Below are 15,709 nucleotides of genomic sequence, written 5' to 3' on the forward strand. Positions count from 1 at the left end.
CAGAGTACCCTCTGCAGGGAGATTAGCAGCATCAGCTCATTCATGTGATGCGGCACACCAGAGGGGGGGTGGGATTGAGTTACCTCCCGACTATATTTGTTCCTCCAGTGCTCGTGTCTCCTCCTTTTTGTACTGAGATTGTGCAGTCTTGACATTGCAAGACCTTTCTTCAATGCACAAACTAGACAACAAATGCTTTTAGACAGGGAAATGAGGTTGTGTATCCATACAGCAGCAGCATCTATCAGGACATATTGGCAGAGTATGTAAATTATTGTTTAGATGCTAACGAATATTCTGCAATGGGATGGATTTGCAGTGAAGGTGCTGACCTGGTCCGCAGACCCAACCTTCATCCATTCTAAACAGGCTGTGTAGCACAAAACTTGATGTGACTTGCAAAACAAACCTGAACTTGCAGCTGAAAATCCACCATCAAGCAATAATAGGAAGCATTTGCTCTCCTCAATCTGACGGATGCTGCACCGGCATGGTAAACATTTCCCCGTTCCATTCTAAAAGAGTCCAAATTATTCAGAACCAAGACGTTTCTTGGCTTTTCTGCGTTTCTCCAGAACAGCTTTCAGATGGGTGGATTCAGCGTTTTGCACACCATTAAGCTGGGTTTCCAATTCTGAACACCTTTGCTCTTCCTTTTTGTCATGAAATAATACAAATATTCCAGCAGACGGTACTTCCTTCACCTCGAGCCCACCTACACTCCTCCAGATACAAATAGCTTCCCACACCTACAATATTACCTCCCACATCACCTGTTTGTGTGCTTCCTGTTCATCCCTCCTCCATTACTCGGCACTTTTTGCCCTCCCTTGCCTCATCAACCTCCCCTACTTTGCATCTCTGCAATCCCTTTATTCCCATAAGGCACTCGTTCTTTCATCCCTCTCTCCTCTCCTTTTGTTTTCCGTTATCTCGCCTTGCCCTTCCTTGTCTGTTTGTCTGTCTGGCTCTGTTTTTCTCCCTCGGGAGGAGGAGCGGAGAGTGTAGCGTATCCATCCTAACCCGCATTGATCACATCCGCTGTCCCCTCTCGGTGTCGGTCTTTGGGCCCGATTGATTCCACCGAAGGATTTTTCTTGTAGCGCCGCTCTACCATAAACTCACTTGTCATTGTTCAGTCAAAGGGCTAAATAGTTTTCTCAGGCTCTCTGCTTTCAGCTACAGAAAGTGAAGCAGGAAAAAACATGTCTGGTGATGCCCTGCAGTTTTTCACTTGATTGCTCAAATCCGTAAGCTTCTACTGGCCTCGTTCATCCTGCGAGTCCCTCTTTCTGCCCCTTCGCCTCGCCTCTTCTGGAGCAGCTCAGTGTCTATATAAGCAGGTTGGCATAGCATTAGAAAGGACACGCTATTTAATATTGTTGGAATTTTCCACTAACCCCCCCCGGACTAAAACATTGCTGCATGGCCTCCCTCAGCTTTGCACAGATCTCAATAAAACATTTTCCCTTTATTTCTTTATCCCTTTTTCCATTCATACTCTTGCTTAGATTATCTGTGTGTGTGTATGTGTGTGTTTTGGGAGCTTGTACTGATGCGGAATTAGTGAAATATTGTCACTGTCCCCCTCCCAGTTTAGGCATTGGTGAGTAACTTAATATAGGTTCCTTCATGGTAATGCGATTTAGCACAGTATGGACCAGGCTGCTGAGCCTGTGCTCGGTAAAACCTGAAAGTGGATCATATTTCTCTTGGCTGAGCATCATTTCTGGGAGTATCTTTCATAACTTCAGAATGGCTAATAATATATTTTACCCGCCTATTTGTGTACTCCTGTTTGTGCAGGAGCAGAGATAATCCTTTTAAAAAAGTTCAGAGAAGGTCCAGGCGTGACCACCCAGAGGACCTGCATGAGAAAGGTTACTATGAATTGGCTAAAATCCTGCTAATCCAAGGGTGTATTTTTATTGTTTTTCTGCAGAAGTACAAGGAGTTTGAGCGGGCAGTGCGAGTGGAGGAGATCGACGGACTGAGGCTGGTGAAGCAGCTGGCAGAAGATATGGAGGAGATGTTCCACAAGAAAGCCCAGGCGATGAAGGTACCGCCCCGCCGAGGCTAGCCTACACCGCATCTGATCACACAACCAAGAGCAACAAGCATCTGTCAGAGGGCGGCTGTAGTGTCACACTGCTGCTGTGAAGTCGCGCATCTTACGCTTACCCGGCCGACGTGCCCGGGAGATACGTGACCGAGCGAACGGCGCGGGTGAAGCGAGAGACAGCGGCAGGGCGCTGATTCGTTCATCGGTGTCCGCGTCATTTTAGCGATCACCTCGGGTCTGACGTCCGTGTCGTCCACAGGAGGTCAGCGCGGAGCAGGACTCCGCGTTCGCGATGGTGTTTGCAGAATTAAACGTGCAAATGGCATGTTTGTGAAGAAAATATCATTTAAGGAATCCTAATGTGCAAAATGGCTGCAGAACTGTGGGGCGGTGGTCTGTTGGGGACTGGGCTGAGGGGTGGTGGGTTCCAGCCCCAGTGAGGACAAAATATGGAGGGTGTTCTAGTAGTAGGGGAAGGTGCCAGAACACCTTCAGAGCACTGCTGAGATACCCTTGAGCAAGGTACCGAACACACAAAGGCTCACATAAGGCCCTGAGTTGAACTGGTGACACTAGATCCTGACTTTGCCCATATGTGCACCCTCCCTGTGAGGGATAAAGTGGTCAAGAAGATGAAACGAAAACCGCAACTGTGATCGGAATAACCGTTTTTGGGAATTGTGCATTTCACCACACCACTGCATTGTCAAAGCTTAGACAGGGTGTTTTGAAACAATAGCAATTACAGTTCTTTAATAAAGGATCTGAAGAGGTTCACTTCTGCCCTACAGTAGCTGCACGTGAGTGTGAGTGTGTGTGTGTGATACGGGGCTTTTCAATGAAGGGTGTGTGTATGAGTCTATGTCGTAACAGGTGCATCTGAGAAAGTGTGCGTGTCTGTCTGGCTTTTGGCTCCAGGTGATAGATCCTATCAGGGCAACATAGTGCTGTTAACAGAAATTGGATTTCTCTCCGAGAGTCTGGCCCTCGAATACGAGCTGAAAGCAAAGCTGGAGAGAGCGGAGGGGGCAGATAGTGACACACCATTTCCATGCTTTAGCTCTGCTTCAGCCTCTTTTGTTGTTGCCCTGGACGACACCTTCGGCTGGTTGGATTATGAGACCGCGCCTGTTTCCCAGTATTGTAGAGCATTCTGAGAGCATTCTCATCTCCAGTCACGTGCGCGGGGCCGCCGTCCATCCCAAACCTTAAATGTATCGAACTTGACGGTTTTCTAGGCCGATAAATCCACCTGTCCACATTTAGGATTAAGTGCATGACAACATAGCTGAGATGAAATTATTCTTGGACATTTAATCTCTGATAGGTGTGAAATCTCAGAAATCCACATTTAGGGAAAAAGAGAACAGAGAGAAAGAGAGAAGTGGAGCACTTACAACCGTGGACAACTGTAGACTAATCCATTACAGCTGCTATTCCAGAATAAGGATTCTCCACAGCAGTTCCATTCCTTTACCCTCATTTCCTGTCTCCTCTCTGGTTGGGGTCTGGCCTGGCCCGCACTCCTCCCTCCGTCCTCTCCTCGGTTCTCTCCATCCTTCTGCCTTCTGCTGAGAAATATGTAGCGCTCCAGCGATTCAATTTCCGCACAGGCTCGCTCCGCCGTCTGTCAACACGCCGCTATCTGACCGTCTCCGTGTCAATCCCCCCTCGTTATCGCTGGCCACCACCTGCTGCGGGAGCGGGCAGCAGAGCTGCGACGGCTCACCTGTAAATATGCGGATATTTGGCAGGAAGGAGCCGAAACGCGTCTATGAGCTTAATATTTAACCTTCATCCACTGTCTGTGTGTAATTAGGAGCAGCGTGCCGTCTATGACGAGGGTAATTGCATTTAAAATTCATGATTGATGGGGTCTAAATGATGGTGGTCGTGTCTCTGCCCCCCCCGCCTCATAATCTCCACATTATGAAAGCAATCAGCTGCTTGTCTGTCTGAAAGAAAAGGAAGATTTGGAGCTTCTTCTGCACCAGCCTTTTTAAAATGTAGAAAAGACTAAAACACACGCGAGCACAGTAACTTCATATCTCAGGCGGTGCTCATGCACACATGTGTGTTTGTTGATGCTCCGGGAGAGGGGATTGCCTCGTCAGCCTAACTTTTTCAAAATAACTTGATGGGATTTTATCACCATCTTGCAGACAGCAGCAACACCCCCCAACGCCCCCCCACAACCACCATGTAGCCACGTCAGACGGCGAAATAAAAAGTGAATGTGTTATTATCAGGGTTGACAAGCGTTGAGCCATTGTAATTCCCTCTTTGAAGTCAAGCGTGGTTGTGTTTCATGTGACAAATGTACTTCAAAGTGGAGTGGATGCCTCGCTGCTGGAGGCTGTTTTATTCTTTTTCTTTATTCCTCCTTCTTCCTGTAATGGTGTTGGGTCTTCTCGTGCTCCGTACCTGCTGATATTTCTTACCTGTGGCGCCTTTTTCTCTGTAGTCCTCTGAATTATTACAGAGGTGTGGAGTTCTGCACGCTACACAGCACTGTTTTTCTTTTTAAAATTAATCTTTAAAGGAATTTTAAATCTTTGTGCATTCAAGGCAACATCTGTGTAGAAGTGCTACTTGAATCCCTTCTTTTTCAGAGGAGTTCACATTCTTACCTTCAGAAGAGAAAACAATGTCAAATTTGATGATTATAACGCATAGAAAAGTGTTAAAGCGCAGAATTCTCCACACCGTATATACTGGCGCAACAGATTACAGCTTATTAACACAACTGGATTACTTCCAACTTTACATCATTCACACAAATGATGTAATTGCTCCCCATCTTTTCAACATCAAGGCTTTTTAATTATGTTGATAAAATCATTCAGCATCCATCTGTCATCCAGTTTTCCTTCTCTGCTGGGTCGTGGGCCACGCAGGACCTGCGTAGCAGTCGTGCTAAAGCCACATTAGCATCTGTGGCAATCCTCCAGTCGAGATAATTTCCATGTTTTTGGACTGTGAGAGGAGGAACTGGTATCCATGGAGAGAACCCACATGGGAATTCCACATTGGAATTGGGCTCAGGACCCCCTGTCTCCGAGGTAGCTGTGCGAGCCCCTAGATCACCGCGTTGCCCATAATTCATCATCAGACACGGATGCGAAGTTCAGCACACGCTCCCAAATGTTGGCGGAAGCAGTGTGAAACACACGCGCGTCGCCACAAACTGTCAGGAATTCTTCAAGCGTGATAAATGATGCTCTGGGAGTACCTGTGTTTGGTGCGTTAGCGTCACGCCGAGCTCCATTATTGCACCACGACGTTCCATTTGGAGCGATTTCATCAGCCTGGCCTGTAGTTTAGTGCTGCCCTTTGCTTCTGCCTTGCTATCATACTGAGCCCAGCGCTGCTGTCCTCATTTTCCCCGCTTTCATCAGCTGCTCTCGGTTTGTTGCCGCGCGCTCGTGTATGTGCGAGCGTGTGTGTTTCTGTCAGTCGGTCCGAGTGTCTGGTGAGAGTGTCTGGTGCTAATTACAACCCGGAGCCAGTCAGTGACACCGTTCCAGGGAAATCACAAAAGTCCCGTTTTGAATGATGGTTGGAAAGGCAGGAGGGAGAGATGATGCTGCAGCCGACGATGAGGTGAGGTAGAGTGTCACGGAGGTCGTTTCTGTTTCGTTGGTGCTGCAGGTTTTCTCTTGTTGGCTTAGCAATATTATTTGTTGTCCTCGGTACTATTGGCAGGACCTGGGCTGATTCTGCACAGGTCTGCATGGATGAGGTCTCTGGCACCATTAAGACTGTTACATTTCCATTTACTAGTTTATCAGTCGTGTGTGTGTGTGTCCGTGTCCGTTCAACTTTGTCCTCCACAACATCTGAATGATATTTTCCCTCCATGCTGTCCTGGTGCACCCTGGCATCCTCAAACCAGTCACGTGCTCAGTTCCCAGCAGACTTGAAGAAAACATTATCAGCAACTCTCTGAGGTCAGATAACCTTCTGGGAGGATCAAAAGTGCCATCCTGATGGAGCTGACCGAGCCAGGAGAGGACTGTTTGGTGGAGGTTCATGAAAGCAAGATTATTAGGACCAGAAGGCAGGACGCAGGCCTGCCAAAGGGGGCTGTAGAGGATTTGTTGACCGCTCAGTGGGCATCAGAGGTGGAGATAGCTGCAGAGAACCCCTCAGAAGAAGCTGAGAAAGCCTCAAGATGTCCCTGGATCTGGAGAGAAGATCCACGGGGGCCATCTAATCCCAACTGAACATGTGTTCTGGCCTCATCAATGGTTGTGGGGGTCACCTGGGAAACTGGGAGCGATGTTGAAGACCAAAGGTCACCGTTATCCTCGGAGCACAAAGCGCCCAACATTAATCCATGTTAGCAGGGGAATGAATTGAAGTGAGCAATTTATAGGAGGAAAAAAGTCTCAGTTTGACCTAAAGCTTTACATGCAAGAAGAAAAACAACACAAACAACCCTCTGGACATCATCCAAGTACAGTTTACGGCGAACTGTCTCCTCTTTAGCCCTGCCGTCGGCTCGGATACCTCAGGAGAGCTTTCATATTCAGGTCACTGCCCGCACCTACCGTTGGTGGAGGGAGGGATCTTAAAAAAGATTTCCATTACCAGTCATCCGTCCACCCACTCTGCCCCCCACCTCCCTGACAGGAGCACTCGCAGCTTTATGAGACAGCTTCCTGCTAACTTTTGCAGCTTTAGCGCCGTATTCATAATGGATGGGCATTTGTTGAGGTCAGTGGCTTCGACCTTCAGGAAAACCAAATGGAGTCGCCGCCAGCGCAGCGCCACAATAAGCCAATCATGTTGACAGTGAAATGGGGGGGGGGGGGTTTATGAACTTTTGAAAGGGTAAACAAGCAGAGACCTTTGTCAGGCGCTTCATAATCACAGGATGTCAGATAATGAAGGGGGGGGGGGGTGCAAATGGGCGGGGTTGACTAAATCCCTGGAAATGTTTAATTTGAGGGGAGCGTGTGTCCATAGAAAACGGGCTGGGTCACATCCGATCTGCTTCATTGGGTCTACAAATCAGAAGCCCCGCGGGGAAATCGCGGCGTGGGACAGATCCGTGCGCCTCACGCCAGACGAGGCTCATGCAGCCACCACGGTGGCCTTGTTAGCCCCGCGTTGTCCCTGTCAGCCAACAGCGAGGGCTGGTGAATGTGCCGGTCTGTGTGTGGTGGGGGGGCTTCAGGAACACAACAGGTCCCGTCTCTCCACCTGCATTAGTTTAATTACTGCTGTCATCTCATAGTGAGCCCGAGTCCTGGAAGAGAGACTTTAAAAGGAACAAAAACACTCTTTAACTGTCTTTCACAACAAAAAGACAAAACTCTTTCTGATAAATGTGATGCGCTGGGGTTGATCTCTGCGATCCCACCTACTGGCTTTCTTCACTCCTTTGTAATCACAAAAAGATCTGCTTTTATTTTAAGTCACGTGTTCCTGCACAAGCTATATAATGTCATTATGCTCGAGCTTATATAGGGAGAGATTATGATGATGTCGTATAACAGAAGCAATCTTTAATTAATCGCTGAGTTTTTAATTATTTCATCACTGATTCAGTTTGAGACAATTCCGTCATATTTCCCTCCAGGCCGCACTTACACGATTCATACATTTATTAAAATTCAGTTTCAGAGTAGGTGAAGCTAATTAGCTAGCTTAGTGAGTGTACTCTTACGTTTGGTGATTTGCTGACATTTATACATATATTTTTTAACATTTCTTAGCTTAAAACGTCGTGCACAAACATGCAAACACACAATCAGTCACTTACAAATGCTGAAAAGTACAGTTCAGGCCACAGCGACTTCACAGGCTGCGCCTGACATTTTGCCGGGTGTGTGAGGTTGAGTGTTCAGACCTTTGGAGAATTTTACTCTCTCGCTGCTTTTCTACCTCGCTTTAGTCCCACTTCCCTGAATCGATGTGGATGTGCGGTACAAACCACACTCTCAGGCGGGTCTTCTTTCTCAAAAAGATGCAATAAAGTCCAGGCTAGAAAGGTCGGCCGTCCCGTGTGCTGGTCTCCATCAGGCCAGTGGAGTAGATTTACAGATGAACCGATCAATACCTGAGTGGAGCTCAGCCGGACGATATTCGATGATATGGAACGGCCAGGTGCGTTGCTATGGTGAAGAGAGGGATTGGCCGGGCTCCTGATTACAGCGTTTGTTTCCTAAAACAGCTCGCTTGCACAGACAGTCCTGGCAGAACACACACACACACACACACACACACACACACACACACACACACTTGGCTCAGCTGGAATGAGCTGGCTGATTGCAGTAGTTTTATGGGTGAAGCTATTTAAATGGAAATGCAAAGCGCAAGTGCATCACCAAAACGCTCAGACCTCTGAACTCGCTGTGAGGCAGAGAAATAGCTGATGTAGCGCACAGCACGTCACACCGTGCACCCCACATCTGGAGCTCGGATGAAGCGCGCCCTGCGAGCGTGTGTGTGTGATCTAACCTCAGGTTCTTGCTCTGCAGCAGTATTTGTGTTTGTGATTGGCAGATTTAATTTAAATCCAGCGGTACGTCGCCCTTTTTCTCAGATGCAGAGATGCTTTGATGAGAGATGTGAGACAACAGCCACGTTTGAATCTTTACATCAAACACAAGCTAAATTTGCTAACCCATAATGCTAATATACCAAAATATAGTAATATTAAGATGTGTCTGTTTATTGGGGATAAAAAGGGCTGTTTGGGTGTGTTTTGTGTAGATAGAGACAGTGAAATTACAGGAAGTAGTAAAATCATTTGATTAATTGTTCATTATTTGCTCTCTTAAATATCTAAATCAGTCCAAATATGTTGCATTACTGCCCCTTAAACTTTCAGTCCGGCCCCTCCTCAGTGTGGCCTGATCAGGACGTGCACGAAGGCACAGATGGGTGCAAGTATATTAATGTGCAATGTGGGCGCGGGTGAGAAAATGACAGCTGGGTAAAAGCTGGAATGACGCTCGGAAAAGCTGGAATGACGCTCACGCGGCGCTGCTGAGCGCGAGCTGGGATTCAAAAGGGTTTCTGTGAGAGAAAGGGCGCAGCGAGCATAACGCACAGGCACCCGCATCACTCCACAGGTTACCAGCGTGAGGACGTGCACGTGAAGCTGGCTCTGCCGTGGTACTGTTAAAAGGAAACCAGGCAAAGTTCACCTGGATATTTCCCCCCAGCTTCATTCTCACGTGTTCTGGGCGTCAAAAAAGTGAAAAACTCATTTCTAAACCATTTGATTTTGCACTGACTCAGCAATAATGTATCGCTCCTCCTCTTCCAGAGACTGGTGGAAGCAGCCGAGGACGCCCATCAACAGCACGTGGAGGATCCAGACCTACAGGTGTGTGTTTGTGTGTGCGCCGGTGTGAGTGAGCGTGCGACGTGTTCCCACCACACACGCTGTATTGTAATCAATGTGCTCCCGTTATTCTAAGCTGATTAATTAAATCATGCTGGAAATAATTCGCAGCAGTCGGCGCTTTGGAGATTACTGAGAGAGACGCCCAGCAAGTGACAATGGCCCGTGTACACAACAGAGGACGGGACAACAGAGGACGGAAGGCGTCGGGATGCGAAGTTGGTTAGCAAGGCTGCGTGAATAAGATAAATGACGTTATTTTGACAGTGTCTTCTGCATCCTTAATCATCTCTAGAGCGAATCTGAACTTTAGAACGTGTAAATATGCCTCCGAAGTTAAATTCATTTGTCTTTGAGCTCTCCAGGAACAGTCAGTCCCACTGTGGCTGTCTCGTATTTGCATGTGTCCACATTAATGGCCTATTGTTGCAAAAGACACTTTCATAATGCCATAAATATTTCAGGATGACAGCCTGCATCCCATAATCGGCATTTTATGTCAGCATTCACTGTGCAACAGCTCTGTTTCCGGCCTGTAACATGAGTCACCAGTAACTTGTGGTGTTTCAGATCCATCCAGAAAATGGATCCATTCAGCTAATCAGTTTATAATGCGCGCGTGTGTGTGTGTGTGTGTGTATTACAGACACAGTGAGAGTTTCCTGATAAAGTTGGGAAGATAAATGGTCGAAACTTGAGGTTTACATGTGAACTATGATGCAGAGGTGACTGGGAACAATCTGCTGTTAACGTGTGTGTGATTTAGCTGTGGTGTGTACCACCTGTGTACACACTGTTGAAACAGAGCTTCCCTGAACCAGACACAAGGACCCGTCACCAGCATGTAGTGATGGCTCTAAAGGCGTCTGAGGGGTCAGAGATGTTTAGTCACCTGTTGCATATTCACATCGTAGGCGACGCATAGAAATTCAATGTAAGCGTTAGATAAATATTCGCGTAACTGCTTAAAAGTGTGTTTTTTCCCTCCCCCGTATGTTTATAAAAAGAGCAACGCTACAGGGCTCATTTTTAGCCATAAAAATGAATCATTTGTGCCGTTAATTTCAATAAGCAATCACCGCTGGCTCCGAAGGGGCGAGGAAATCAATCCCAAGGTGGCCGGCTCGCCGTCGTTTCCCCGCTCTCACCCCCAGATGAATCCCTCCTCCACTTCAGGGAGAAAACCACGACAATGGAAGCAGATATTCACGTGTTTGTTTGTGTGCATAATAATGCGAAGATAGAGCGTTCTTGCCGCTCTTCACGAGCTGCTCATCAGCGCCAGCTTGTTGGTTGTTTACGTGCACACAGATTTCCGAGCATCATACACAAACGTGTGTTAGAGAGGGAGAGAGAACACATCTCCGATGGTGGCATTTCTAATAGTAGTATTTACTGCAGAACATGGTGAATAGGCTGTAATTATCACCAGCTGTGCTAAAAATACCACATCTGCGCTGTAGGGTGAAACCTCCTCCATCACTATTTGGGGATTTATTCTAAAGTGTTTGTGTCTTTTTTCCCCCCTCCCTCCCCTTTAATTTCCCTTATATATTTGGCTGGCAGCCGTTTGATAGGAATTTCCTTATCTATCCATTCCAGAGCTCTTCTGCTTCCACGTGAAACTGGCACAGTAATCTGCTGCGATTTTCCTCCCTCACTCTTCTACCCGCAGCGCTCATGTGTGGTAAACAGAAACGCAGAGAGCTCGCCTGCCGTGCCCTTTGCCACTAGCGATATCCTTCCTCGGTGATTGGAGACAAACAAGCATTAGCCAAACCTGGTTGGAATCAGTCGAGCCCGGTTACTGAATCACTTTCCTTTTTAATTCTTCCTAGGGGGCAAAGCTGGTCGTGTCGTTGATCGGCCTTTAAATCGGCAGGGTGGCCCGTGTGTCCAGAGTCTTAACTCGACCAAATAAGCTAGCTGTTAGCACGGCGATGGTGAGCTAATACAAGATGAAGTGCGTTTTGAAACGTGGGCGGCTTGACTCATACAGGATAAGTTTTCAAGATTTATATCATGGTCAAACCATGGAGAGTGCCCTCATGCTAGCTGTGGTTGGTAGGCATATTTTAGCACCAAAACTAGGTTCTTTCAGCCACGTGAGGGCTCCTGTACACCTGCGAAGAGGCACTTCAGCGCAGCCCATTTGTACACACTCCATTCCGCTGGCACATAATCAATACGATTGTTGCTCTGAACAACCAATTAACGATTCAGAATGTAGGATGTATCGATTAACACTTGAAAGTATGCGCTGTCTGCCATCTCCATGATTGAGCGTCCTCATAAAGACAATCGTTTAAAGCCATAAGTCTTCTGTACATCCACCGTGACATTCCCCAACTTAAACCTGAAATTCCTGAAAAGTGCCACACGCAACTCGGTCGTTCATCAGTTTAATTTTGCACGTTTGCAGCGACCTGTGCAAGCGCCAGATTTCAGTTTGTTCGTTTTTTCCTTAGAAAAGGTTTAAAGTGGAGAGCAGAACTCCTGCTCGGCCTTTTCCTGCCAGTTATTTACCCGGCCTGCTCTCTCATTTAGGGTCTGATTACCTGTATCCGTGCCCCCGGGTTGTTTTTGCATCTCCGCACTGGCAGGGATGTTTTCTATCCCCCCGACCATGGAGAATGAGGGTTAGTGGGTGGGCGAGGGAAAGAGAGAGAGAGCTGAACTAAAGATGAGAGTTGTGAGCGATTACCCCAGGGTTGAGCACCAGGTGTCAACTCCATCTTCACATGTGGTCTCTCTCCATCTCACGCCCTCTCTGTCCCCGGAGGCTGTTGACGCTCTGATGTGTGGCGAGCATTTGCCAGTTTTACCACCAAAATCCTCAGTCTCTTACAGGAAGAGTGATTGCCTTGTTTTAGGTGACGAATGTCGCCATGAGTTGACTTTACCAAGACCCTGACCCGTTTATTTATTGGTCTGATCTTTAGTCCAGACCATCAGTGCATCCTTTGTCCTCGAGGGAAGCCCCGTCCTCTGATATGGTGCATTTGCTGTACAGATATATGTCAGACACTTCAACAGAAAGCAGTCATCTCTTCAGATAAACACTCGGTTTACACATGAATACAGGATGAGTGATGACTCAGCAGTCCTCCTCCTCCTCTCCAGTCACCTGTATTCCCATCCGGTGTTCCCTTTAACATCCTTTTAATGTATGCAAAACAAGCCCAGCAACATTCTCCTTCAGTGGCTGTTTGTTTTGGTTTTATGTTCATCTCAAACATCAAATGTACATCATAGTGGTTGCTGGTTGTCATGGTGGTTTAGCACCGAACAGGTTGGCAACATTGGAAAAATCCCAGGGAGCAGGAACCCAGTTAATCCAGTTGAGCGCACATTTATACAAAACAGTGGCTAAAATGTCGATGTTTGAGTCAAAGTGTAGAAGAACAGCTACATTTATGCAAAAGAAAGCGTGGGAGCTTCTTTTTTCATCATCTGGGCCTATCTGATCGAATGGCTGACTAAAGTTTCGCGTTCCTTCTCTTCTTCGTCTGCGGCGCCGAGCGAGTGGGTGCCGTTGGAGCAGGCGTGATCTCTCAGCATAATGCAGCGCGGCGTTAAAGATCAGGCTGTTAACACCGTGATCAGGGACTGCATTAGTGGCAGCAGGCACTTCTTCGCTGCTGGAAAAGCATAATTGACTTACCCAACACGGACGCCCACGCGGGGACACATCTCAACGTTCACCGCGGGCGCGCCGCCACGCACGCATCCAGCAGCGGTTCTGGCCCTTCCTCTGTGCTCTGGCACTCCGCTCCCACTCCACAGACACACTAAAGCTGATGTGTGCGAGTTTTGTCAATATTAAAGCTGCCACGCTGTGGATTTAAACAAGCCTATTAGCGCACTCGTTGTTTGCGTAACTTTGACGAACAGCGTGCACCTTTGCTAGCACTTCTCTTTGATTGTTGAAATCCTGGAACTTCAGCTGGAATCTTGGAAATACCTGGACACAAATCAACCGTTTCTCTGTTAGCTTGTTTTTGTTTTTGGTTTGACTCTAAAACGACAGCGTTTTTTTATTCATTTAATGGCTGTGTGACTAACAAGTTGTAGCCGCATTAGAGCTCTTTGCTTTTGTTTTGCGACCATAAACGAGTGATGGTTTCACAGAGAGAGGGATCGGGAAGGGATGATGCTGCGGCGGCGACGTTGCAGATAGAACGGAGACCAGACAGATCACAAACAGATAGCTGCAGCTGCAGAAGGGACCTTCAACAAAGTTTACTGAGGAGGAACACAATTAGGCTCCTTCCTTTCAGCCAGTTGTTGACGAAAATGGGCCAAGCCAGAACAAAAGGGTCACTGAAGGCCGGTATTGACAGTGATGGAGCAGGTTCTAATGAGACAATGGCAGAACCAGGACAGACACAGTCGGGCTGCTCTTGGAGCTCTTTAATTGCCGAGTAAACGACAATGCTTTAATAACACTTTTTAAGTCCTTTTACACTGACAGGTATTAAATTAATGATTAATTGTGAAAAAAATCATTACTGTGAGTCTTGACATGACCTGAAGTTCCCAAGTTCCAACGATGGATTCCTTCACAAAGCTTTTATTTCTAAATGCAGGTTTCAGATAAATGAGAAAACAGTCCTCACAGCAAAGTTCCATTACCTTGAAATGATGGATCGGCCCCCCGTCCTCTACTGATCTTACTCATAACGGGGTCGCAAACCCCCCCACTGAGAATGTGAACCCAGGATCCTCTTGCTGTGAGGCGATGGTGCTATCCACCACACCGCCGCCCTCACCTTCATCTGCCCCAAATAATTAGAGCGATCAGCATGACGTTACTGAGGAGGAGGAGGAGGAGGAGGAGGAGGGTTTGGGCTGAAACGAAGGTCAAAGGTTCAACAGGCAGAAGGCGGAGGGGTTAATGCTGCATAACGAGGAAAAACCCAGCGGCCATTTTAGCTAAAACAAGTCTGGCGCCAGGTATCGTGATGGTCGCTGTGTCCCTCCGTAATGGTTCATCCTGTAATTGAACCCACACTCGTGGCAGTTTCTCATTTAAAACAATCACGGTGCTCAGATCGGCTGCTCTTTGTCCTGGAATCATGGCAGTCAAATCACAGAACCTGCCTTTGAAAATGTTTTTTTTTTCTTTATTAAAAATCAATGAGGGTAAATGTACACCCCCTGCTGGGATGCCTTCAGGGGACTGAGCTGACAGCTGACTTGGAAGGTAGAAAAAAAGTAGCTGCTTTCAGTGAGTGTACTCATAATGTCACATCTATTTTGAATAAGAAAATGCTTTAAAAACTCTGTAGTTTGACAGAAGTGAACTCTTTCTTCATCTGCAGTAGCGTGTTGTGACCACAGGGGTCTCTTCAACTCAACAGATATGATTTGGAAGATTGTTTTGCTCTCCTCGCTGGTGGGGTGCTGCTGGTTCTGCGTGGGCTACAGCTTCCACCATCTGCCCTGCTGTGGCATCTCCGAACTGAACGGATGGCGTGCCGGCAGAAATGTCCTCTATATTTATCTGCTTCTATGATTTATTAATACCCCTTCAGTATGCGCAGCTCTAAAAATAAAGTGAAAGCAGAGCAGTTCACCAGGCACCAGGCTGCAGTTGCAGGGGGGAAAAAGTCAAGTCTGCAGCTTTATGCTGCAAAAAACATGCGCACGTGACGATCTTCTTCACCTTAGTGTCCACTAGACTTGTGTCTGACTCAGCATCGCAGTGACTCGAACGCATCGCAACACAGTTGAGCAGGTCGAACTTATGGACGCAGCCGCCGCCACGTTTCCGGGTGAAAGGGTCCCCTGCGTGTGTTTACGTCCCTCTTCTTCCTTTCTAGTACGAATACTTCAACGCAGTGCTGATCAATGAGGTGGACGAGGTGGGGAACAGCGTGGAGCTGGGGGGGGAATTCATCCTGCAGCCCAACGACCACTTCAACAACCTGTCGGTCAACCTGAGCCTCAGCGTGGTGCAGGTGCCCACCAACATGTACAACAAAGGTAGGAAGGAGCAGACACGCACACATTCGCAACGCTAATTACACAAGCGGTGAACTGAAGCGTGACCTTTCTGCCGCTGATGGTGGGCCGAGGTGCATTGTGGGATACCTAGATGTCTACACACGTCATGTCTGATGCATCCTTGATCAAATGGGCGGAGCATGTACACACCTGTGCACTGGGAGCGTACTTGGCAGTTTTAAGGTACTTTTGCACTGACAGGATGCGCACGTACACGTGCACGGACTGACCCAGGAAAGCAATTTATCCAAGCGCCGATAAAAATGATCCAGACT

The 15,709-nt window shown here is 47.5% G+C and overlaps 1 protein-coding gene across 3 annotated transcripts in view; it reads left to right on the top strand.

The window, feature by feature from the left end:
* The window catches only part of cacna2d3a (calcium channel, voltage-dependent, alpha 2/delta subunit 3a), a 70,921-nt gene that overhangs the window by 11,264 nt on the left and 43,948 nt on the right, over positions 1-15,709 (top strand). For all 3 annotated transcript variants that reach the window (XM_057040745.1, XM_057040743.1, XM_057040744.1), the window contains exons 3-5: positions 1,943-2,059; positions 9,348-9,407; positions 15,251-15,413. In XM_057040745.1, the coding sequence (XP_056896725.1) occupies positions 1,943-2,059; positions 9,348-9,407; positions 15,251-15,413 (340 nt within the window). The remainder of the gene's footprint in view (positions 1-1,942; positions 2,060-9,347; positions 9,408-15,250; positions 15,414-15,709) is intronic.

Source organism: Takifugu flavidus, chromosome 8 (assembly GCF_003711565.1).
Source record: "Takifugu flavidus isolate HTHZ2018 chromosome 8, ASM371156v2, whole genome shotgun sequence".
Classification (NCBI taxonomy): Eukaryota; Metazoa; Chordata; class Actinopteri; order Tetraodontiformes; family Tetraodontidae; genus Takifugu; species Takifugu flavidus.